At 43.2% G+C, this 25332-nt stretch overlaps 1 protein-coding gene across 11 annotated transcripts in view; it reads left to right on the top strand.

Moving 5' to 3' along the window:
- WDPCP (WD repeat containing planar cell polarity effector) overlaps positions 1–25332 on the top strand; it is a 303153-nt gene that overhangs the window by 232659 nt on the left and 45162 nt on the right. Inside the window, exon 15 of one of the 11 annotated variants that reach the window (XM_084823176.1) lies at positions 4098–8909. The exons of the other annotated variants lie outside the window; for them this stretch is intronic. Coding sequence (XP_084679302.1) covers positions 4098–4267 — 170 coding nt within the window. The 3' untranslated portion in view covers positions 4268–8909. Of the gene's footprint in view, positions 1–4097; positions 8910–25332 lie in introns of those variants that run through there. 11 annotated transcript variants of the gene reach the window in all.

Genomic DNA, 25332 nt, shown 5'->3' with positions numbered 1-25332 from the left:
CTGATTTGCTCAGTGGTTCATTAGTTAACATGAATATTGAGCTTTCCCCCCCACTTCCTCTGGGTTGAATGAAAAACCTCTGTCAATTACAGTTAACCATTTAATTTATGGTTAATTATATTGAACCATCAAGTATCCTAAGTAAAGCTAGAAATCTTAACACAATTTCATGTTTCACTTGTTACATCTACATCCTCACAACAACTTTGCTTCTAACTGGTCAAACAAAATGTTGTTTAGAATGATACTTGGAGGGAGCAATCCTATGGCTGCTAGACAGCGGCTAGATGGCCATAGGATATCTTGTTTTCCAGGAACCGACCTGAGAGCCCATGCTCTGAGGTCGGTTCCTGGGGAATCGACCTCCGTCCACTTCTCCGCTGCCTCAGAGGCAGCGCGAAACAAGTCCGTCCTACGCACTTGCAAGAGGACCGTGGAGTGGCCGAAAAGGGGCGTGTCTGGGGGTGTTCTGGGGCGGGGAGGGTGGAAATGCCTGTACGACATTTCCAATGTGTTGTGCAGCAGCCTCCTCCCCTGCTCTGCCCTCCCGTGGCTAGACAGCCGCAATCAGCTGTCTAGCCCAAAATGCAGGGCAGGAGAAGTGCGGAGGGAATGATCCCCTCCATCGTTCTTCTGCCCTGCATTGGATAGGCGGTTGCCTCTGAGTTCGGAGGCAGCCACCTAGCTGGATAGGATTGCGCCCTAAGTTGCTTTCTTGCAGAATTGCAATAAATGTCTTCAGCGTAAGTGCTCAAAATTCCAGAATAGTCATGCTGACATTATCTTCTTACATGCATTAAGACCATTACATTGTTCTCAGATAATTCCATTGATTCCGCCTGTTGTGAAATAATATTATTGAGCTCATGCTTAGTATTCTGTAGCTCTTGATAAAACTGTGCTGTAGGGGAAGTGGCAAACTGAGTTATAAGAGATTTCAGCTTCTTGTGTAAAAGTGTCTGTTGAGTTTTTTAAAGCTTCTTTTGATAAGAAGTATAAGAGATAATTTGGCCACTTATAAAAGCTTACTAGCCTCCCATTCAATGGTGCACAAACCCACTGTACTCTCATTAATATTAAAGTACTCTGTTAATTCGGCTAACATCTGAGTCTTAAACTTCTCATCATTAAAAAGAGAAACATTAAAACGCCAAAGACCAGGGGCCCTAGGAGTATCAGAAAATTGCAGTTCCAAACATACTGGGGCATGACACTATCAATCTTACAATCTTTGATTTGCCATACTAAAGATGTAGAAATCAAAAAGTAGTCTAATCTAAAACAATTGTGGTGAACAGGTGAAATAAAAGTATACTCTCTATATCAGCAGGATGTAAAATTCTCCAAACATCAATTAAACCATATTCTGTCATATAAGCCTACATGAAGATGGGGGAATGTCCCTATTTAGTGTGCAGGAATACAACCATGTGGTGATGTATCCCTGTTATTACTCTGTGTTAAAGATCCTATAAATAAATAGTTAACAGTGTTCTAAAAAAAAGTCCCTGCCAAAGTGATAACACCTGGACACAGTTAAATATATCAAAATATATGTGGTGGTATAGTCATAAAAAAATATTTACCACACTATGAGGAATTGTCATATAATAGTGCAATTTCTGTTTCCCAAACATTTTTTGTAAATTCACCCTAAACCATCTCTTTGAAATTTTCATAAAAATACTGTCTTCTGCACTTCGTATTTTTTGAAGCAGTGAGCTGCAGTTGCTTCACATCTGGTAAGCTCAGCAACATTTTGTCCTTCATACTTGGTCTATGGAACACAGCCACATTAAATTCTACCACCTCTGTTTGCCTTTACTATGTCATCTCATCAGTTTTGGTCTAGACATTCCACTGCTAGGCAGCTTAAGCCCCTAATAATTATAAGTACATCAAAGACAGCCTACATGAGTCTGTACATACCATAGTTTGAAAGCTTCTTTTGAAATCATAACATTATTTACCTTTTCTCCTTTTGTATCACAACATTGCCAACAGTAGAATGCAATTTAAATATAGGACTATATAGTTTTATACTATATATTAGTCTTAACTGAAATTGTTGATTCCCAGTTTTCTTCCCTCTGTGCACTGGAACATCACAAGAGCCCTGCAACAGACCACACCTAGACCTGATGACTATGTTTGCAATATTCAAAGAGAGAGATGGGCCATATAATATGGGGAAGGTGCTGTGGAAGCAGCCACATTCATTCATATTTTATAATTGTTTTCGGGTGTCTGAAACATGTTTCCTTGTCCATGTATCTACCTAAATAAAAATTCAGATACTGATCAGCACAAGCCCTAACAAGATACAAATATGACCAATAGAAAAAAGTACAGTAAAACAATATTCTGATCAGCAACAGATGCCAGCAACAGTGTAATCCCACTAGGAACATGAATCATCTCCACAGGTAGATACGTCATTACCACTGCTGGCTCAAGCCAATAAGTAAACAAGGTGCATTCCTTGAAGCAATATTTAGCCCTTTCCTGTCTTCTTTTAAGGAGTTACCCACAGAGTGGCTTTTGTAGGTATTTGTTGTAAAGCAGAGTCAGGGCCAAAAATAAATAAAACCAGCCTGGAAAAAAATGCCAGCCAATATTTCCCTGGTGGCAGTAACTTTTATAGTAATGTTCAGGTACATTTTATGACCAGAAAAGAAAAAAGACCAGTGAATTAAGGCTTGTATGTAAATATAACTTATTATCCTGTTTTGTTTATGAGAGAAATGGGCTTACTCACAAGCAAATGTGTGAAAAATTTCAGCCATAGGTTATCTGATCCTCTGTGTTGTCACTCCTGAGTGCATTCATTTCAACTTGGCAAAAACATGCACTTGTTAGCAGTTGGTATGCACACTAAGTTTATAACCTTTCTTCTGTTTACTGTGTGAGATGTAATGTGATGTGACAGGGTGTAACACATCACAGACGTGATGTGTCAGCTGAGGAATTTCAGAGGAGCTGTTTTTCTAGGCTTGAAAATAGGTGATATATTCATAGTTAAGGTGGACATCTTACTTTATCCCTACCAAATGTTTCAAACAGAATATTCATCAATTGTTGATAAAAACTATAAATATCAAATCAAGTCTGAGGCAGATGAATATAATTGACAGACAAGTATTTAGACATACCTAGGCTTTCTGAAAATAACCAATTAGAATAGCAAATAGATTAAGTAAATTGAAAGTATTTTAAAGTGTTTGTAGAAATGTCCACTAATAAGATGCTGGACTGTCAATCCATGAGCGCAGAAGGGTTTTTGGATCCAACCTCCGGCAGATATTGTTAAATGGCAGTATTGACCTCGAGCAGAGGCCCTCTGAAAGAAAGCAAGTGGGCTTGGATAGGAAGAAGTGCACCCTCAGCACTTCCAGTACTTGGCACTAGTTCTGTTCTTCTCTTGAACTCACAGAAAATTCCAGAGGCAGATCAAGAACTAACTCCAGAAGACAGATGAATTTGAGGAATGTTAGACTTGTAGGAACTAGGAAGAAACAAGAGTGCCTCAGACTTTCCATATAAACATAAACAGAAAAGATGGAAGAGGGAATAAGGAACTCACTTCAGCTCCACATTCTATTCACACAAGAAGCTAGAGAAGTGCAAGGGCTCTTAGAAAGCAGACAAAAAGTACAGATTGTCTCCCTTGCTTTTTCACCTCATCCCATGAAGAGCAAGCACTTCCAAGATCAGGAAATAAGTCTGAAAAGGAAGGAGCCAAAGCAGACCTTCTCCTTGGCGAATGATTGGCCAACTCTGAACAAGGACCATATCCTGAAAAGCCTCAGAACCTAAATGACCCCATGACCCTTGGGGGGGAGATGAGACTGTGGACCGCGCACAAGCCTTCCCCATATTGTCAGGGTCCTGTTTGACTCAGACCCTGGAGAAACCTCTTTGGAGGAAGAGGCTTGGGATTCCACAAAGAACTTCTCTCTACCTGAAACCTGGGAGAAACCTGCAGTAGTCCAAGGGCAGAATTAGGAGACCTGTCTCAGGGATACCTTCCTGGGTCCACCGTAACTCTTCCAACCCCATCCCAAGGCCTGCCTTGATTCTCCTCCTTTGCCTTCCAGACCTAAAGAGCAAAGATGGCCACAGACCCAGTGGGAAGCACAGACTTGTAGGAGTGACTGATCAGCTGCCAGAAGACTCTATCGCTAGGGTTCTACTCAAAAGGAGGAAGAAGACTCAACTGAAAGCAATGACCCAGCTGAGGACAAGGAAGAGGAGGGGCTGGCAATGAGGATATAAGACTCTCAGTCTCTTCTGGATCTTTGCTGAATTAATTGCCCCCTTTGAGCCACTGCTTCCAGCTCCTTGCTCATAGACACTCATCCTAGCCTCAAAAAGAGTGATGGCAACAGGCAGTGACCAGTTGCTTCCTCCACTACCTAAGCAAAAAACAAGCTGTATAGTTCCTGGGATATTATTGAACTGCTTGGTGGATCTAGTTAAAGACAGGGTCTGTTTTGCCTGTAAGTTAGAGGCCATTAATGGCTCTCTTTTGTAGCCTTGGCAATCTCATCATCACATCCAGCAGATATGCTGCTATCATAATTGACTGAGCTCAGAAATTGGCTTATGGCAAATTGAACCTAGAGGAAGAAAAGTGAATGAATGATGATTTGTATGCTGCTTTAGATTTTTTAAATTCTCATTTACGTGAAAATGATTATATCTTGACTTGTCCATTGTTCTGTTTATTTTAATTACACAGTTCTCAGTAACTTATGTCCCATGAGAGTTCCCCTACCATCAGAAGAGACATTCTGTGCTGTGAGACAGAGAAAGGAAAATGCCTCTTCTATGAAAAGTCTGTCACCCACAGTTTTTGAAAGCACTTGTACTTTTAAAAAAAAATTTTAAAAAAATCTGATGCTTAGTTAATACAGGACACCATTTGAGTTGATCAGAAATGTTTTAAATAAATTAATCTAACTGACAAATTAACTGGCAGCCATGCTAATAAAATCAGAGTGCCCCTGAGCATACATTATGTACATTTCCCTGGTCACAATCACACATCTGAGATTTAAAAAATTTATAAGAATACATATCCCACAATATCAAGGCAAAGCATTTAAATATAAGTTGTTCCATGCCAAGGGATTGTCCTACATTACATAAGTATCTGTTTAGCTCTCCAGTCAGAATATAGGATAACATTTTTTCTGAGCCTGTTCTACAGATTGTTCTGCAAAGAACACTGTATCAGCATGATACAAATGTCACTCTGCACAATTCTAGAGACTCTTCCATTACTTATCTAAAATAGATCTTCATCAAGACAGATACATCTTTTAAAATATGAAAACAGAGCCTTTACACTTATGACATTAGTCTCTTACTGTTTGCTGTTTTTACCTAAACCTTCAAATTGATTAATCTGCAGATTATATCAAAATATCAGGACTGGGATTTATTTATTTTTAGTTTCCTTAATGATTTCAGATACTGATTAATTCTAAAATGCAAATAAAAACAATGCATTAGTGTCACTGTAGTCCATAGAAATACCATCTTACTCACCAGGAAACGTCTCCCGCCGCCCCCAGCCCTATGATGGCCTGTACCTTACATTGGGCCACAAAGAGAGATTCGGGCTGCTGTGCTGTCGGATGTGCTGATGTTATGGGTGACTTCAATGTCCATGCCCAGACCATTTTGACAGTGTTCGTTCAGGATTTAGGTTCAAGGTATTATTTCTGACATATAAAGCCCTAAACAACTTAGGACCAGGTGACCTGAAAGATCACCTCTCCCGACCACTACAGTCCCTAGCAGAAGTTTGTCCATACCACAACCTGCAGAGCTCCATCTGGGGGCAACACTACCATCAGCCTTCTCTGTAGTGGTACTCACCCTCTGGAATGACCTCCCTCTGTGATATGTCAGGCACCGAAGATCACATGCTTTAGACATCTATTAAAAACTTACTGGTTTACACTGGCTTTTCCCAACCATCAATTGATTATGTCATTTTAAGCCTTGTCTATGGAGCCTTATAATTTCTAATATTGTTGGTGGTATGGCACCAGCAAGATTGGTGTTGTTATTTGTGATGTTGTGATTTACAGTTTTATAATCTACTGTAAACTGTTTTGGGTTTTTTAAAAAATAGGAAACGCTGTATAAATATTATAAATAGTAATACTGTCTCATATAGGAAGCCAGATGTACACATGGCTTAGGGACTGTTTGCACCAGCATTTACTCCGATTTACTCCGAGCCGGCTGCATTAGGGATACATGACATCGTGGCCATCCAGCAGCTGCCCCGGAGCTTATCAGGGATAAGATGGATTTCCTGAAACTGCTTGAAGTCCGATTCTTTTAACCTTAAGTTGGGTTCTCCCCAGTATATTTCTGTGTGTCCCAACCCCTGCATTGACCTCGGGTATGATAGCCCTGCCCAGGGGTGTGCTTTTCACCATGGCCCCAGTCAAGGGGTGTTCCCTGTGTGTTTCCCATCCCTGCACAAACCAGTTAGTGTCTCCTCTGAAGTAACTCCCATTGTGGTCACTGAGTCTTGCCCTCTGAATGCCCAAATCAGAAGTTACAGAGATCCCCTTCAATTGAAATGGCACAGTTTAAAGTCCAGTTCCCCAAGTGCTGTAAAGTGCGATCTCGAGGCTCCGATTCTCTGTTGTTTGCTTTATTGCCTTAGGAAGTAACTACTTCGAGCCTTCGTTATAGAGATCCTGCATAGTATCAGTTTGGTTAGAAAAGGGTCTGGTTTCCCATCCCTGCGTTCTCCCCCGCCTTTTCCCAGCACAAGCATATGTGTGTCTACTCAGAAGTAACACCCATTGTGTTCAGTGAGGCTTGGGGCTCTTTGGGAGGCTTGTCTTACAAATGCTCACAAGGAGAAGTAACTACTTTGCACCTTCCTTACAGAGCCTGGGGAGGGGGGAAGTCTCTCTTATTGGTTGAGCAGTCTCTGCAACTCATATGACATTCACTCCAAACCCCTACCCCACCCTACCCAGAAGTAAGTAAGAAGTAAGTTGAAGCCACTTAGAACGGTGTGATGTAAACCCTTGTGGACCCCTGCCTGTGTCAGGAATGATTCTGAGCGTGTGGAGATAGTTAGCAGCTCAGACTCAGAATGGGAACAGCCACAACCGGGGGACACTCCCTCCCTAGTGAGCTCAGATATGGATAGGCGTTCTTCTCAGGACCTTGGCACACAGTTGGCTTGACCTGAAGCCCCCCCTCTTCCTCCTCCATGAGAACTCAGGTCTCAGGGAAGGATGAGAGTGCAGGGTGTGACCTGAAGGATGCTAGAGTCCAGCGCAGAGTGAAGCAGGAAAAGTTAGAGGTGGAGCTCAGATGTTCCACCTGGCTATGTGTGATAGCCTATGCAGGAGAGAGCCACTGTAAAGGAGGAGCATCCTCACCCCAAGTTATTCTGGCTGGCAAGTTCTTGTTTCAAACTGCTGGCAATGTGTCTAATTCCCACTTGGCTCCTCTATCGATTTTTGTAATTGCATGGAGTAGCTGTTTTCCTTTTTAGCCTGAGAGCCTCTGAGGATTTGCATTTGTTAAGAACCTGATCGTTAACTAACAAAATAGTGAGCCTGAAGCCTGATGTCCTGGAGTGTGCAATTGCAAAAGGAGAGGACCAAGGGACCTGACAGACTGGACCAAAAGCCACTCCTACAAAAATGTGGGTAAGCCACTCCTCCCTTCTCCTTCTGTTGTCGTGGAAACAGGGCCTTAGTCTGCAACCACAGTATGGAAGCATTTTCTAATGAAGTTCAATACTGGTGGAACTGTTGTCTGTCGAAATGTATGTGCATCAGAAGAACCAAACCATCTTTTACAAATTTCTCCTTTCTAACCTATAACAGCTTCCAGTGTTGGGCCATCAGACCATTGTTTATACTTAGTGTGTTTTTAAAATCTATTTGAAACTGCTGCAGTGAAAGTTTCCAGCCTATGCTTTTGGCTCTTCTAGAGTAGCTCTCATTACAGGTGGTCCAGAGGGAGTCAATCCCCAAACACTTTCTGCCATCCCCATAGCTGTTATTAGAGGATTACATTGGCCCATGACATCGCTAAAAGTGTGTGGGGGGAATTGGGGGAGGGGCTAGTGTATTTCATTAGGGAGTACTCTACCTATTTCATTAAGGGTTTCCCCCCATAATTCAAGCACTATAGTAGATCATAGCCAACATGCTAGATTGCTTAATTTGGGGAATTGGGATAACCTTGGCTGTGTTTCTTGTGAAATTATCTGATCAAAAGAGATAGTTCCAAGGAGCATATTCTGCAGAACTGATTGATAGTGAAGATCAAGGTTTCAGTAGTGTATACAGTTTCATACTTTGCATATAGTTGCAAAGGTTCTCTCAGGTTTTGTCCTAGCCTTTATAAACATAGGGTGATCAAAATAAATCTCCCTTTTCTGTCATTCTTTCAGATATTTTATGTATTTCCACACTTCTGTTTTTGTCTATGCTTAACATAACCCATTCCTTCTGTTTTCCTCATATAATATGTCTTCTATACCTTTATCATATTTATAGCTTTCTTCTGAAGCTTCTTAAATATTCTTCTTGAATGGCCATGCCTAGAAACAACATAGTAATTAAATTTTATACAAAAAGTTGAGTGACACTAATTTGTTACTTCCTATAATCCCTAAAGCACCAATCCTAAACACGTTTATCTGGGAGTAAGTCCTAGTAAACTCAGTGGGACTTACTTCTGAGTAGAGATGCATGCATAGGATTGCACTGTGCATCTGAAACTATTTCACTTGTGACAAGCTGAGATAGAAAGCTACCTTTAAATTATGAATTGACCCCCCCTTTTAAAATAGAGCTTCTCAGCTACTTAAAAGTAGATTGTTGTATGCATCACTTTGTACTAATGATTTCTTTCCAGATTAAATTTATGGTTTTGCCAAAACGAAAATTGTCATCAGGAACCAATAAAGTTCAGGACGTTCCAAATTTATATGTGATTCCATATTCCTTTAAAGGCCTTTTGGCACTAGTCCCATAGAAAGTGGTATTTGGTATTGGCATGTCTGTGCAACAAAGCACTTAGACAAGAGACAAGCCATAAGTACCTATCAGAAAAGCCAATGCTTATATCTGCTTCAGTGACTTTAGCCGCACCCTCCTTGTAAATTATAAACTGTCAGTCATGGTTATAGAGTGGTGTCTAAAACAAGTCAGGTTCTGATACCCAAACCACTTTTATGTCTAATGCCTTGAAGGTGTATTTAGAAAGGGCATCTGTGTTGTCTTCCCTGATGTAGCATTTTTCCAGCTAAAGGCAAGTCCTGGCTTTTTTAACATACACATCATCCAGGAAAGCATAAAGTCTGCTATCAGAGTAGTGCACAAGCTGTATGAATATTTCTTTAAAACCACTATGATGATGTTGTTGTTGTTGTTCAGTCGTTAAGTCGTGTCCGACTCTTCGTGACCCCGTGGACCATAGCATGCCAGGCCTTCCTGTCCTCTGCTCTCTCCCGGAGTGTGCTCAAGTTCATATTCATTGCATCGGTGATGCTATCTAGCCATCTCATCCTCTGCCGTCCCCTTCTCCATTTGCCTTCAATCTTTCCCAGCATCAGGGTCTTTTCCAGTGACTTTTCTCTTCGCATTAGGTGGCCAAAATATTTGAGCTTCAGCTTCAGTATCTGTCCTTCCAATGAGCAGTCAGGGTTGATTTCTTTTAGGACTGACTGATTTGACCTCCTCGCAGTCCAGGGAACTCATAAGAGTCTTCTCCAGCACCACAGTTCAAAAGCATCAATTCTTCGGCGCTCAGCCTTCCGTATAGTCCAGCTCTCACAGCCATACGTTGCTACTGGGAAAACCATAGCTTTGATTATACGGACCTTTTTCGGCAAGGTGATGTCTCTGCTTCTTCCTATGCTGTCTAGGTTTGCCATAGCTTTCCTCCCAAGGAGCAAGCGTCTTTTAATTTCATGGCTACAGTCACCGTCTGCGGTGATCTTGGAGCCCAAGAAAATAAAATCTGTCACTGCTTCCATTTCTTCCCCTTCTATATGCCAGGAAATTATGGGGCCAGATGCCATGATGTTAGTTTTTTTAATGTTGAGTTTCAAACCAGCTTTTGCAGGTTTGCACTTTCACCCTCAACAAGAGGCTCTTTTTGCAGGTTTTGCACTTTCACCCTCAACAAGAGGCTCTTTAGATCCTCGTTGCTTTCTGCCATTAGGGTGGTATCGTCTGCGTATCTGAGGTTGTTGATAATTCTCCCGGCAATCTTAATTCCGACCTGTGATTCATCCAACCCGGCGTTTCTCATGATGTACTCTGCATATAAGTTAAATAAGCAGGGTGACAATATGCAGCCTCGTCGTACTCCTTTCCCAATTTGGAACCAATCGGTTGTTCCGTGTCTGCTTCTTACTGTTGCTTCTTGACCCTCGTACAGGTTTCTCAGGAGACAGGTAAGGTGGTCTGGTACTCCCATCCTTTTAAGAATTTGCCAGAGTTTGTTGTGATCCACACAATCAAAGGCTTTAGCGTAGTCAATGAAGCAGAAATAGACGTTTATCTGGAATTCTCTTGCTTTCTCCATGATCCAGCGAATGTTGGAGATTTGATCTCTAGTTCCTCTGCCTCTTCGAAACCCCGCTTGTACTTCCGGTAGTTCTCGGTTCACATACTGCTGAAGCCTAGCTTGTAGGATTTTGAGCATCACCTTGCTGGCATATGAAATGAGTGCAATTGTACAGTAGTTTGAACACTCTTTGGCATTGCCCTTCTTTGGAATTGGAATGTAAACTGACCTTTTCCAGTCTTGTGGCCACTGCTGAGTGTTCCAAATTTGTTGGCATATTGAGTGCAGCACTTTAACAGCATCATCTTTTAGGATTTTAAATAGCTCAGCTGGAATACTGTCATCTTCACTAGCTTTGTTGTTAGTAATGCTTCCTAAGGCCCACTTGACTTCACTCTCTAGGATGTCCGGCTCCAGTACAGTGAACACACTATCATGGCTATCAGGGTCATTCAGATCTTTCCTCTATAGTTCTTCTGTGTATTCTTTCCACCTCTTCTCAATCTCATCTGCTTCTGTTAGGTCCCTGCCTTCTTTGTCCTTTATCATGCCCGTCTTTGCACAAAATGTTCCCTTGAGATCTCCGATTTTCTTGAAGAGATCTCTAGTATTTCCCATTCTGTTGTTTTCCTCGATTTCTTTGCATTGTTCATTTAAGAAGGCCTTCTTTTCTCTCCTTGCTATTCTCTGGAAATCTGCGTTGGGCGTATCTTCCCCTTTCTCCCTTGCTTTTCGCTTCCCTTCTTTCGTGAGCTACTTGTAAAGCCTCATCAGACAGCCACTTGGCTTTCTTGCATTTCTTTTTCTTTGGGATGGATTGAGTTGCTGCCTCCTGAACAATGTTACGGACCTCCGTCCATAGTTCCTCAGGAACTCTGTCTATCAGGTCTAATCCCTGAAATCTATTCCTCACCTCCACTGTATATTCAGAAGGGATATGATTTAGGTCATACCTGAATGGTTTAGTGGTTTTCCCTAAGTTCTTCAATTTAAGCCGAAATTTTGCAAGAAGCAGCTCATGATCTGAGCCACAGTCAGCTCCAGGTCTTGTTTTTACTGACTGTATAGAGCTTCTCCATCTTTGGCTGCAAAGGACATAATCAATCTGATTTCGATATTCACCATCCGGTGTGTAGAGTTGCCCCTTGTGCTGTTGGAAAAGAGTGTTTGCTATGATCAGCATGTTCTCTTGGCAAAACTCTATTAGCCTTTGTCCTGCTTCATTTTTTACACCAAGGCCATGCTTGCCTGTTATCCCGGTGATTTCTTGACTTCCTACATTAGCATTCCAATCCCCTATGATGAAGAGGACATCTTTTTTTGGTGTTAGTTCTAGAAGGTGTTGTAGGTCTTCATAGAACCGATCAACCTCAGCTTCTTCGGCCTCAGTGGTTGGGGCATAGACTTGAATTACTGTGATGTTGAATGGTTTGCCTTGGATTCGTACTGAGATAATTCTGTCGTTTTTGAGATTGTACCCCAGTACTGCTTTTCCCACCCTTTTAGTGACTATGAGTGCTACTCCATTTCTTCCAAGGGATTCTTGCCCACAGTAGTAAATATGATGGTCACCTGAATTAAATTCGCCCATTCTTGTCCATTTTAGTTCACTGATTCCCAAGATGTCGATGTTCAATCTTGCCATCTCATGTTTGACCACCTCTAGCTTTCCTTGATTCATTGATCTTACATTCCAGGTTCCTAAACGATATTGTTCATTACAGCATCGGATTTTCTTTTTCACCACCAGACACATCCACAGCTCAGTGTCCTTTTGGCTTTGGCCCAGCCGCTTCACTCTTTCTGGTGCTACTTGGAAATACCCTCTGCTCTTCCCCAGTAGTATATTGGACACCTTCCGACCTGAGGGGCTCATCTTCCGGCGTCATATCTTTTAGCCTTGTGATACGTTCCATGGGGTTTTTTTGGCAAGAATACTGGAGTGGGTTTCCATTTCCTTCTCCAGTGGACCACATTTTGTTAGAACTCTCCACCATGACCTGTCCGTCTTGGGTGGCCCTGCACGGCATAGCTTATGGCTTCACTGAGTTATGCAAGCCCCTTCACCACAACAAGGCAGTGATAAAATTGTATAAATTGGTATAGCTTATTTAACATCGGGTGCAGTTGTAAGGCTGCCTTTCTTAATACCAGGAGCGAGCATCTGGGACATACTCCCTCCCCATGTCAATAGGTAATCGTGGCTTAGAGCAGGGCTGGGCAACTTCGGGGGGCCAGGAGCCCTTGCATATATTCAAAATGTTATCCAGGAATCTTGCCCTGGTGCTTCTCAACTCTTGAGGTACAACATTCAGGTTGGGAATGCTGCCATTGCACTTAAAAGTCAACAGGCAGTGAAATTTTACTTAGTCTCTCTGTCAATGCAATAATCACAAATGGGTGGGCTGTCACCAGTTTGACACTATATTACGTGAGCTGAGCAGTTGGTTTGGTTATCATTATGGTTATCACACAATACTGATAATATTGTCCATAAACTGGAACAACTTTATATATATGTGCAACCTTAAAAATGCTGCCTTGGATCTAGGGATGTACGAAAGTGACTTACCTTTCGCGGATTATGTTGATGGTGGGGGGGGAGGCGTTCTGTCCCTCCCCCCAGAATCCTGGCCGGGGGGGGAAGCGCTCCGTTCCTCCCCCCGGAATCCTCGAATGGCCGGCTGTGCTCCGTGGCAGCACCGCGGAGCAGCCAGCCAGGCCCAGCCAGGCCAGAGCCGTCCGCAGCCGGATTTTTGGCCGCGGAGGGCTCTGGGTAAAAACAACAACAACAACCGCGTACGCAAATGGCGGCGGCTACGGCCGCTGCCATTTCCATTCCTTCTTTTTGGCCGTCTTAATCTATGTAAATATTTATGTAGACTATGATGGCGAAAATCAAGGGGAATGCAAATAGCGTAGCGGGCGCTATTTGCGTCCCTTTTTCATTCACCGTTTTAGCCTACGTAAATCTTTACGTAGGCTAAAAAGGCGAATCAAAAGGGGATGCAAATAGCGCCCGCTACGCTATTTGCGTTCCCCTTGATTTTCGCCGTCATAGTCTACGTAAATATTTACATAGATTAAGACGGGAAAAAGAAGGAACACAAATGGCGGCGGCCATAGCTGCCGCCATTTGCGTACGTTTTTTTTTTTTAAATCCACCCCCAACCATGATAGGCTACATAAAGATTTACGTTGCCTATCACGTCTTTTTTTTCTTTTCTTTTTTTAAACCAAGCCATGATAGGCTACGTAAATCTTTACGTAGCCTATCACGTCTTTTTTTTTTTTTTTCACAAGCTTGGAAATGGCGGCGACGGCAGCCGGTCGGAAGACCGCCAGCCAGAGCCGCTGCTGGAGCCGCCACCACCTGGAAGATCCGCCCCAGGTAAGTCTCGTCCTGGGGGGGATCCGTGGGGGGGGCAGCCCATTCCGCCACAGATTTCAGGGGGCCAAATGCACTGGCATTTGGCCTCACCAAGATCTGTGGCAGAATTCTCTGACATCCCTACTTGGATCTTATAAAAAGATAGGAGTAATCAGCTGGCCATGAAATTAATTCCACAAGTTTTAGAATGTGGGGCCAGTCTACACAGGTGATTTAATGTGGTGGTAGAGTGCATTGGGGTCGCTTGCAACATATTATGCTGTCGCCAGTCCACTGCCATCCTGAAGCATCCGTCCCAAAAATGCGCATTTTCAGAAAATCCTTTTACTCTATTATTGTTCTTAAATGCAGCTGTGGAGCAGTTCCATGGCATTGTTCTCCATCCGCCTGCATTGAATCCTGGGTGTGCTTCTGTGACCTGCAAGTGACATGGTCAAGGGATGGGGCCACCTCTCTCCCCCCCCCCATTCCCTCTTTTTCCCCATTTGCAGTAGTGCTGCTTTCACAATAAGTAGCCTCCTTTTTCCATTCATAATGGCAGTAGCTGTTTCATTCACAATAGTGGAGTAGCCCGTTTATATGTAGTGCACAATAAAGAATACACAGAGCTGAAGGAGAAAGGGCAGTCAGCAGCTGGAGCCTGCACCCACAGTATTTTGCAATCACATTACTATGATACACCTACAACAAAGGGATACCCAGAAGGGAAGGAGAGAGGGCAGCCAGCCTCAGTACTAACAGTTGCGATACACCTACAACTAAGGAACACCCAGAACGGAAGGAGAAAAGAGTACTACTGTCCTCAGGGAGAGTAACTAGCCTGTCTTTCCAACTCATCAAAGCACTAGAGTGCTCTTTCGAGCCTTCAGAATCACACTGTACTTCCTTTTCACTAGTGGGAGTAACTAGCCTCCATTTCCCATCCCATCCCCATTGAGATCCGTGATTATGCACTTCTCTGATGCTTGTGTTACTTTGTAGCTTGAAAAGTGTGCATAAAGGGGGAAAGGGGGTGGGAGCTGCAACTTCCTGACAGTTTGCTGCAATGGATTCAAATTGCACAGGTGGGGTGCCCTCAGGGTGCCCCTTCAAATGCTCTAGTGGATAATAGCAGGATTTAGCTTCTTCATTGAGAAATGGGCATAAAAGGGGAAAGGAGGGGGAAGGAGGGGGAAGCTATAACTCCCTGACTGCTTGCTGGAATGGGGTGAAATTGCACTGGTGGGGTGCTCTCAGGGGGAGCCTTCAGATGCTGTACTGGATAATTGGGGATTTTAATTTCTTCATTGAAAAATGTGCATAACACTTCAGTACTGTGAAGTCGTTACTTTCCCATTCATAATAGCATAGTAGCAGGGGGAAGCCTGGACAGGGGCGGGACAAAAGCCTCTGTCATTGGTTGAGCAACACCTGCCATGTTGATGAGGTTCGGTTCTACTCCGCCCACCCAACCCAGATTTATGTTGATCTCAAATGCTGTGTGACCCATGAAAAGTGAGGTTTTAGGTACAGTATACTCCGCTTTTCTTGCTTCATGTGCCCCTGACAGACCAAAGCCAATTATGTGAAAATGCAAATAATACCCTGAAGCGCTTCTCCTTCTCTTGTCATGTAGATGGCCCCCTGGGGACAAGAGGAAAGGGGCTTTAAGATCAAATCTATCTTCATTAGCTTCAGTGATAAGGAATATAGAATTAATATTAATGAGCTTGCCAAGGCTTTTCAAAACTGGGAATAATTAATGGGTTGAATCCAGATTTACGCTGGATCAACTGCATTGATAGAAATGGGTTTCCCTGTCCACCACTTCCCATAGCAGCCTCTCCAGGCTGAAAATGCTACAAGGGGAGTCAGAAGACCTTGCTGAATGGGGTGAGCTGTAGTATAGGGGGAGCTGGGATCCCCCAAAATCAAGTCCCATCCTCTCATGGAAGGCAGATCCTGGATCCAAGCCAATGTTGACCAATTTAATAATGAGATAGTAAATGGGCAGATATTGACCTGGCAAGATACTGATATTAGAAACAGGGGGCTCCAGTTTCAATATCTATAAATAAGGATTTTTTTTATTTGGCAAGCTGAGTCCTTGCTACTCTTTGAGAAACCTAACAGCTTGGGAAACATAATGTGGAAAAGAGGAATCTAAGGGTCTGCTAGCAAAAAAAATCAACATCTTATGTAATCTTCACAAGAAAAGGCATACATTTAAAGAGGTTAAGGGAAAGGGTTTAGGTATAGTATCAAAAACAAAAATATATTCTTCTATCTAGTCAGCTTCATTAAGTCTTGGGAGGAGCAATCTCGTGGCCCCTAGTCCCTATGTCTCAGGGGACATAGGATATTTTGGATTCCTAGATCCGAGGCCAGAGACAGCACTCCAGCCTCAGACCCAGGAATTCAAGCTCCACGCCCCCGCCCCCTCGCAGCCAGCACGGAGAGAACCATGCTGGCTGCCCCTCTGAGCTCGGAAACATGAGCTTAGAGAGGAGGGAAAGGGGAAAGTTCTGTGGGCGGGGAGGGGAAGAGACTGGGTCAGCCGGCTTACAAAGAATCCTCCAGCTGCCCCAGCCTCTTTCCCTCCCTCTCTGCAGAGCCCCAGGCAGATGGGCTAAATTACACGTCTAGTGAAAATACAGGGAGAGAGGAGCATGGAGGCAACGATCACCTCCACACTCCTCCTGTCCTGCATAGGATGCCCAGTAGCCTCCATGGAGGCTGATGGGCATTCCCATAGGATTGTGCCCTAAGTCCATGAAATACAATATAAACTGCTAACTTGATGGCGCTTAACAGTACAAGACTTAACAGGATATTTTCAGTTACACAATTCAAAAGTTGGAAATGCTGAACTAAAAGGGCAGATTTGCTCCACACGTGGTAGAGATTCCAATTTTCTCAGCATTATTGAAGACAAATAATTGACTTAATATTCCAAACTTTAGGATACCCACTAGACTTAATCACTTATTAATGATTCTTAATATAACCCAGTGCAATCTCTTTAATGCTCAAAAATAATTGACAACACATTTACTAATATCTGCTAAAAGTGTATTGACTAGACACTGGATACATTCTCAGATTCCATTGGTTCAAGAACAATAACTGAAATGTTTAGATATTGCTGAAATTGACAAATTGCTGGATGCAACTCACAATATATGGTAGAAAACACACAATAAAGCAGGTAAATGGGCTAATTTTTATTGTGTATTGGAATTCACTTTGATACACATTTATTTGTTTTTTGCTTTTTATATTTTTCCCCTGTAATAGGAGCTGTTAAAATAAAAAAAGAAGGAAAGGTCTCTCCATGTAAAACTAGTTCCTTCATGTTCTTTTCTCCCTCAACATCATGACATCTTATGACCTTTAATTTTCCAGGTGCTGTTAGAGAATCTACTCTTTATACCTTTCACTACTACCCCCGTTTTCTCTTGCTTTTAAATTTGTTTTATTGACTTCGTGTGAGAGGGTTTCTTGCATCCTGTGACAATTGTATAATTATATAGTATAATTAGCCTCCATGCTCTATTTATATACATTTACATTTCAGTTTGGACCACTTACTTCAGAACTAAATTTGAACAACTCATTGGTCTGGATCCAAAGAAGCTGCTCCATCTCCACTGGTTCCGTTCCGAGGTTTTCACGCTTCTAAAGATAACCCCAGAAACTAGCAAAATCCCGTTTCTGGATTGGGACAGGTCAGCAGAGCTCCCTCCTGCGAGCTCCGCTGACCTGCCCTGTTGCAGAAATTGGTATTTCTGCTTGTTTGGGGTGATCGTTATAAACCAGAAGGCCCTGTTGCGGGAGCAGTCGCACAGGCACAATAGAGTAGTAGCCATTGTATACATCTCAGAATATGCTGTGTAATCAAAGACTATATATTTCTGAAAGAAATCATGATGACTTATGCCTTCTATACAGTGGGTATACTTAAATACTAATACTGTATTGCCATCTTTTTTGCTGAGGAGCTGTGGAAGGAGGAAACTTGACCTTTAAAGAAAAAGATGTAACAGCATATTTTCAACAGGATGTGCTTTGCATATTCTAGTTTCAATGGCTTGGAATTTTTTTCTGGATAGGAAAGCCAATTTAATTTGCTGCAAGTTTAAATGTTACGTTTCAGTCTTATGACCATGAATTATCAAATTAAATTCCTGTGTGTTGCTTTACCTCCTAGCTGCAGTGCATTCCCTATAATTGCATTAGCAATTTGTTTTTTTTTACTAACTACTCTTCCAAAGTTGAATTTGTGAGAGATAGATCCAACAAAAAGCCTTGAGGGGCACAGGTGGGCAAGGTGGTTCCACTGGAGTCATCTGTGGGGTCTTTAGATATCTTTTTGTCTGACCACATCCTGATACCATATCTAGTGAGGCTTGTGTTTCTGACAGGTTGGAAAATGTGAACACCTGTAAGTGTTAGATGTTTAAGCCCAAATCAGTTTTGAAGTAAAAAGAAAGGGTGAGCATCTGGGTCAGATTTCAGTTACTTTGTCAGCTAAATATGTGCACTGGGCCATTAAAAATTTGGCCAGGCATATCTTGACAGTTCAGACTTTCATTTCGCTCTTAGAGAACAGCTATAACTTGAAAAAAAATAAATTAAAAGTCACTTTATTATGAAGTTTATATATTTTAGAGGTCAACACAAGTCAAGAAAATGTTTTAATTGTTTGCTGAAAATGTTATTGCCTGTTAATATTTTCATTCAAAAAATTAAAAAAAATGGAAGACTAAGAACCTTTTGAAAAGGAAAAACTTCCCTGCATGACTGTGGAATGCAAATTAAAAACAAAGTATTTGTTTCACCTAGCTTAAATTGGACATACCTAACTCTTACTAGCTGTGATAGCATTCATTAAGAGGTTATATACAACTACCAGCATTATCACTAACTTTCTCTTGGGGGTTTTTTCCATTAAAAAAAATAAGAGCAGTAAAAGAAAAAGCCATTTCAAAAGAGTAAGACAGCAATAAAAACAATTCCAGCAAAGCAAAAAAAAAAAAAAATCTAATAAAATGCTTAGAAGTAAAATATTGTTTTTAGCTAGTGTCTAAATGTTAGAATAGTCCATTTTGTGTCTGTGAAAGGCATTGCACAACTAGGGTGCCATCACCAAGAAGGCCTATCAATGGTTGTACCTCACTCGCTTCAGACAGTGGGGTCATTCAGAGCAGGGCCTGTGACAAAGATTTCAAAGATCAAGCAGGCCGTCCTTCAGAAACCTTCATCCCAAGCAACAATACAGAATTTTCAGGTCAAAACGAGAACTGGAAATCAATTGGAAGCAACTGAAGATTTAGTACTGTTCTGTAGGTCCATTCATTTTAGTAATCAGGCCACTATATTCAAAACCACCTTGCCGACAAAGGTCTGTCTAATCAAAGCTATGGTTTTCCCAGTGGTAATGTATGGCTGTGAGAGCTGGACTATAAGGAAGGCTGAGCGCCGAAGAATTGATGCTTTCGAACTGTGGTGCTGGAGAAGACTCTTACGAGTCCCCTGGACTGCCAGGAGGTCAAATCAGTCCATCCTAAAGGAAATCAACCCTGAGTGCTCATTGGAAGGACAGATACTGAAGCTGAAGCTCAAATATTTTGGCCACCTAATGCGAAGAGAAAACTCCCTGGAAAAGACCCTGATGCTGGGAAAGACTGAAGGCAAAAGAAGAAGGGGACGGCAGAGGATGAGATGGCTAGATAGCATCACGGATGCAATGAATATGAACTTGAGCACGCTCCGGGAGAGAGCACAGGACAGGAAGGCCTGGCGTGCTATGGTCCATGGGGTCACGAAGAGTCGGACACGACTGAACGACTGAACAACAACAATATTCAAAACCAACTGCAGTTTCCAAATAACTGCAGTCTTCAAGGGCAGCCCCCATGTGTAACACATTTGTATTAATCAAGTTTCAATTTTACCAGGGCATGGATTACTATTGCAAGGCTCTCTTAGTTTAGGAAAGGCTGCAGTTGGTGCACCAGCCTAAGCTAGGTGCTTCATGCTTTGAGCTTCCAAAGAAAGTGCTTGATCACAAAGTAATGGTCTTTTGTAGACCTCTGCCGGTTAAGCAGGTCAGTCAGCCTACAGAAACTGAAGATGAAGTCAACTCACATACTGTAGTGCTGGGGTCCCCAGTGTTGTGCTCGTGAACACCAATGTGCCTGTGGACACCTCCCTTAGTGAGCACCAGGCTTCTTGCCCCTCCTGACTTTTAAAGTTTGTTTTACATTTCTTCAATATTTTTTAATGGGAGGCTGGCATAGTGTTAAGCAAAGCAGTGTTATTATTATTTCCAATAATGCCTCTAGGCCCTAGAGGGCGGTGGTGGTGGTGGTTGTGTGTGTGTGTGGTTCCATGGTTTGTTTGTGTAATTTGTTTGTTTTGGTGTAGTACAGTGTGTGTTCTGCCTGGGATTGTGTGTCTGTGTGCACGTGCGCGTGTGCTTTGCCTGGCTTAGCGGGGTGGCGTTAGTAAGGCTTTTGCCTGGGGTTGTGTGTGTTTTGCCTGTGTGTATTTCTCAGAATCACCACATTGCCTTCTGTTAAATAGATTGTGCTTTGTGAGTGCAAATATGTGATCTGCTATTAGAGCCATAGATCTCACCTGTGCCTTGTACTCAGTTTCTTAGCGACGTTACTTGTCTCTGAGCCTCATCCATTCGCCTTCTGTGAAATGGCACCAGAGCAGAAAACGATAGGTTCAAAAGGCTGTTTTTATGTTTTGGGGCTCAGTTCACACTTCTGCCTTGTACTTAGGTTCTAAGGCAAGTTACTTGAACACCAGGTTGCCTTCTGGGAAATGGGTGTTTTGTGACTGGCCACGCCCCCATGGCAGCCATTTTGTGACAGTGCCCATGACTCTTAAAATTACAAATGTGCCCACCAGACCAAAAAGGTTGGGGATCCCTGCATGTAGCTAATGCCTGGAGCAATTTCTTCATCACACAAGATGTCCAGATGCACGTTCTTCGTGGTCTCTGTGCATCACAGATATGGGCTCTGCACCTGTGCTGAGTCTCATTTGGGAAGCTTCTATAGCTGAGGAACATTCTGGGCAGGAACCCTCCCCCAACGTCTGCTGCGCATGTCCTGGGGGTTCCCACCTGTTCCCCCAGTTCTCTTTCCACTGCCATAGTGAATAGTCTCGTTCGGAGCTTCCTCTCTGTCTAGAAAGAGAATTGCAATGTTTTCTTTTTTCTGCTGCTGCTAAGGACTTATTTTCTTGTTATTCTTGTTTGTTTTCCCCTTGTCTTTGTTGTTGTTCCACCAAAACAAAAGAAAAATTCCTTTGTTGTTTGTCCATCTGTCAACCACAGCTGCGGTGCCGCTTATGGCCGCAAAGGCACCTTTTCGTAAGTGTGTCAAGTGTGGGAGTAAGTTGCCCTCCCTCACTCCCTCTGCCTTTTTTGTTTGGGTGAAGGCCATCCACCCAGTTCCTGCTCCCTGTGCCAATCGTTTACTAAACAGGCACGAAAGAACAGATCGGACAGGCTTAAGGCATTACTGTGGAGAAGAGCATTACTGGCTATGGATCCAAAGAACGCTGCAGGGTCTTCTGCAAAGAACAAAGCAGAGGTGACTATGTCTTTGTCCAAGTCGATGTCCCCTCGCCCGACAACCTCCGTCAAATGGGCTTGTCCTCCAACTCCAGGCCGCTTTGGAGCACTCTCGGTCACGAGAAAGATTATTAAAAAGGCAAAGATTCCAAAGTCGGGATTGAATGGTCTTAAAAAACAGAAGAAAAAGAAGGCTACCGAAAAATCTTCCAAACCAACAATTCCAGCACCTCCTCCTTTGCTGGATTCACCAGTTCGTGTATTGTCACCAGTACCAACCACTCCAGTCATCAAGCCAGTGTCGATGGTGTCAGAGAGTGAAATCTGCCAGGCTCTCAGGATTGAGAGTTTTCTCCATCCGGAGATCATCAGTCAACAATGAGGCAAGAAGCCCCACGTTGTTATCTCCCATGCCCTCCTCAGGATCAAGAGCATCGGTTTCATCTTGGGCTGTGTCATTCTCCCTATGGGGATTGCCACTTTGACTTCCACTATAGGGACAGGTCAAGGTCTCCTCATGGTGACTGGGAGAGGAGTTCAGAATGGTCTTGCCCTCCACAACAGCCTTACATTTCGAGGACTGGTGTACTCTTTGGGACCGAGAGTACTTATCTGAGCACTCCAGATATACGGGAGCAGCCTCACCTCAGTATCTGCTGTGGGCATTGGAAACTGTTTCTCATCCTCCTGCAAGAGATGGGTTCCTTGTACCTTCACCTGTGCCCCTCATTCCTCTTCGTTGCTGTGGAATCAATTAGAGGCCCCTAAACCGACTAAACCGATTAGAGGCCCCTAAACCAACCCCTTCATGGATCACTGCCTTGTTGGGGCGAAGGGGCTTGCGTAACTCAGTGAAGCCATAAGCTATGCCGTGCAGGGCCACCCAAGATGGACAGGTCATGGCAGAGAGTTCTGACAAAATGTGGTCCACTGGAGAAGGAAATGGCAACCCACTCCAGTATTCTTGCCAAGAAAACCCCATGGAACGTATCACAAGGCCAAAAGATATGATGTCGGAAGATGAGCCCCTCAGGTCGGAAGGTGTCCAATATACTACTGGGGAAGAGCAGAGGGAATTTCCAAGTAGCACCAGAAAGAGTGAACTCTACACATGGACATCACCAGATGGTCAATATCGAAATCAGATTGATTATGTCCTTTGCAGCCAAAGATGGAGAAGCTCTATACAGTCAGTAAAAACAAGACCTGGAGCTGACTGTCGCTCAGATCATGAGCTGCTTCTTGCAAAATTTCAGCTTAAATTGAAGAACGTAGGGGAAACCACTAAACCATTCAGGTATGACCTAAATGGTCATATCCCTTATGAATACACAGTGGAGGTGAGGAATAGATTTCAGGGATTAGACCTGATAGACAGAGTGCCTGAGGAACTATGGATGGAGGTCCGTAACATTATTCAGGAGGCAGCAACTCAATCCATCCCAAAGGAAAAGAAATGCAAGAAAGCCAAGTGGCTGTCTGATGAGGCTTGACAAGTAGCTGAGGAAAGAAGTGAAGCGAAAAGCAAGGGAGAAAGGGGAAGATACGCCCAATGCAGATTTCCAGAGAATAGCAAGGAGAGACAAGAAGGCCTTCTTAAATGAACAATGCAAAGAAATCGAGGAAAACAACAGAATGGGAAAGACTAGAGATCTCTTCAAGAAAATCGGAGATCTCAAGAGAACGTTTTGTGCAAAGACGGGCATGATAAAGGACAAAGAAGGGAGGGACCTAACAGAAGCAGATGAGATTAAGAAGAGGTGGAAAGAATATACAGAAGAACTATAGAGGAAAGATCTGAATGTCCCTGATAGCCATGATAGAGCGGTCACTGAACTTGAGCCGGACCTCTTACAGAGTGAAGTCAAGTTGGCCTTAGGAAGCAATACTAACAACAAAGCTAGCAGAGATGACAGTATTCCAGCTGAGCTATTTAAAGTCCTAAAAGATGATGCTGTTAAAGTGCTGCACTTAATATGCCAACAAATTTGGAACACTCAACAGCGGCCACAAGACTGGAAAAGGTTAATTTACATTCCAATTCCAAAGAAGGGCAATGCCAAAGAGTGTTCAAACTACCATACAATTGCGCTCATTTCACATGCCAGCAAGGTGATGCTCAAAATCCTACAAGCTAGGCTTCAGCAGTATGTGAACCGAGAACTACCGGAAGTACAAGTTGGGGTTCGAAGAGGCAGAGGAACTAGAGATCAAATTGCCAACATGTGCTGGATCATGGAGAAAGCAAGGGAATTCCAGAAAAAGGTCTATTTCTGCTTCATTGACTATGCTAAAGCCTTTGATTGTGTGGATCACAACAAACTCTGGCAAATTCATAAACAGATGGGAGTACCAGACCACCTTACCTGTCTCCTGAGAAACCTGTACGAGGGTCAAGAAGCAACAGTAAGAACCGGACATGGAACAACCGATTGGTTCCAAATTGGGAAAGGAGTACGACAAGGCTGCATATTGTCACCCTGCTTATTTAATTTATATGCAGAGTACATCATGAGAAACGCCGGGTTGAATGAATCACAAGTCGGAATTAAGATTGCCGGGAGAATTACCAGCAACCTCAGATACGCAGACGATACCACCCTAATGGCAGAAAGCGAAGAGGATCTAAAGAGCCTCTTGTTGAGGGTGAAAGTGGAGAGTGCAAAAGCTGGTTTGAAACTCCACATTAAAAAAACGAAGATCATGGCATCTGGCCCCATCACATCCTGGCATATAGAAGGGGAAGAAATGGAAGCAGTGACAGATTTTATTTTCTTGGGCTCCAACATCACTGCAGACAGTGACTATAGCCATGAAATTAACAGACGCTTGTTCCTTGGGAGGAAAGCTATGGCAAACCTAGACAGCATAGTAAGAAGCAGAGACATCACCTTGCCGACAAAGATTCGTATAATCAAATCTATGGTTTTCCTAGTAGCAATGTATGGCTGTGAGAGGTGGACTATAAGGAAGGCTGAGCACTGAAGAATTGATGCTTTTGAACTGTGGTGCTGGAGAAGACTCTTATGAGTCCCCTGGACTGCAAGGAGGTCAAATCAGTCCATCCTAAAGGAAATCAACCTTGACTGCTCATTGGAAAGACAGATACTGAAGCTGAAGCTCAAATATTTTGGCCACCTAATGCGAAGAGAAAAGTCACTGGAAAAGACCCTAATGCTGGGAAAGATTGAAGGCAAAAGGAGAATGGGACAGCAGAGGATGAGATGGCTAGATAGCATCACCGATGCAATGAATATGGACTTGAGCACACTCCAGGAGAGAGAGGACAACAGGAAGGCCTGGTGTGCTATGGTCCATGGGGTTATGAAGAGTCGGACATGACTTAACGACTGAACAACAAAACCGTCTCACTTGATTCCAGCATCAGACCCACAGCCAAACCCGTCTGCAGCTCCCATGCAACAAGCAGCCTCACATTATGTCTCAGCTGATGATTACCAGTTGGATTCATAGAATCATAGAATAGTAGGGTTGGAAGGGGCCTACAAGGCCATTGAGTCCAACCCCCTGCTCAATGCAGGAATCCAAGTCAGAGCATCCCTGACAGATGACAGTCCAGCCTCGTCTTGAATGCCTCCCATGTGGGAGAGCCCACTACCTCCCTAGGTAATTAGTTCCACTGTCGTATTGCTCTAGCAGTCAGGCAGTTTTTCTTCCTGATTCTTCTTCATACTCGTCTATTCCCACCTTCCATCCCATCTCCGGATGATGTAGTGAGATCCCAGGAAGAAGCCTCCCCTTCAGAGGACATCTTCAACTTCACTGAGCAAAT

The sequence above is a fragment of the Heloderma suspectum genome, chromosome 1 (assembly GCF_057233095.1).
Source record: "Heloderma suspectum isolate Gila_16-S chromosome 1, 16-S_ref, whole genome shotgun sequence".
Lineage (NCBI taxonomy): Eukaryota > Metazoa > Chordata > Lepidosauria > Squamata > Helodermatidae > Heloderma > Heloderma suspectum.
The sequence above is the reverse complement of the archived record's forward strand: the minus strand, read 5'-3'. Positions and strand labels throughout refer to the sequence as shown.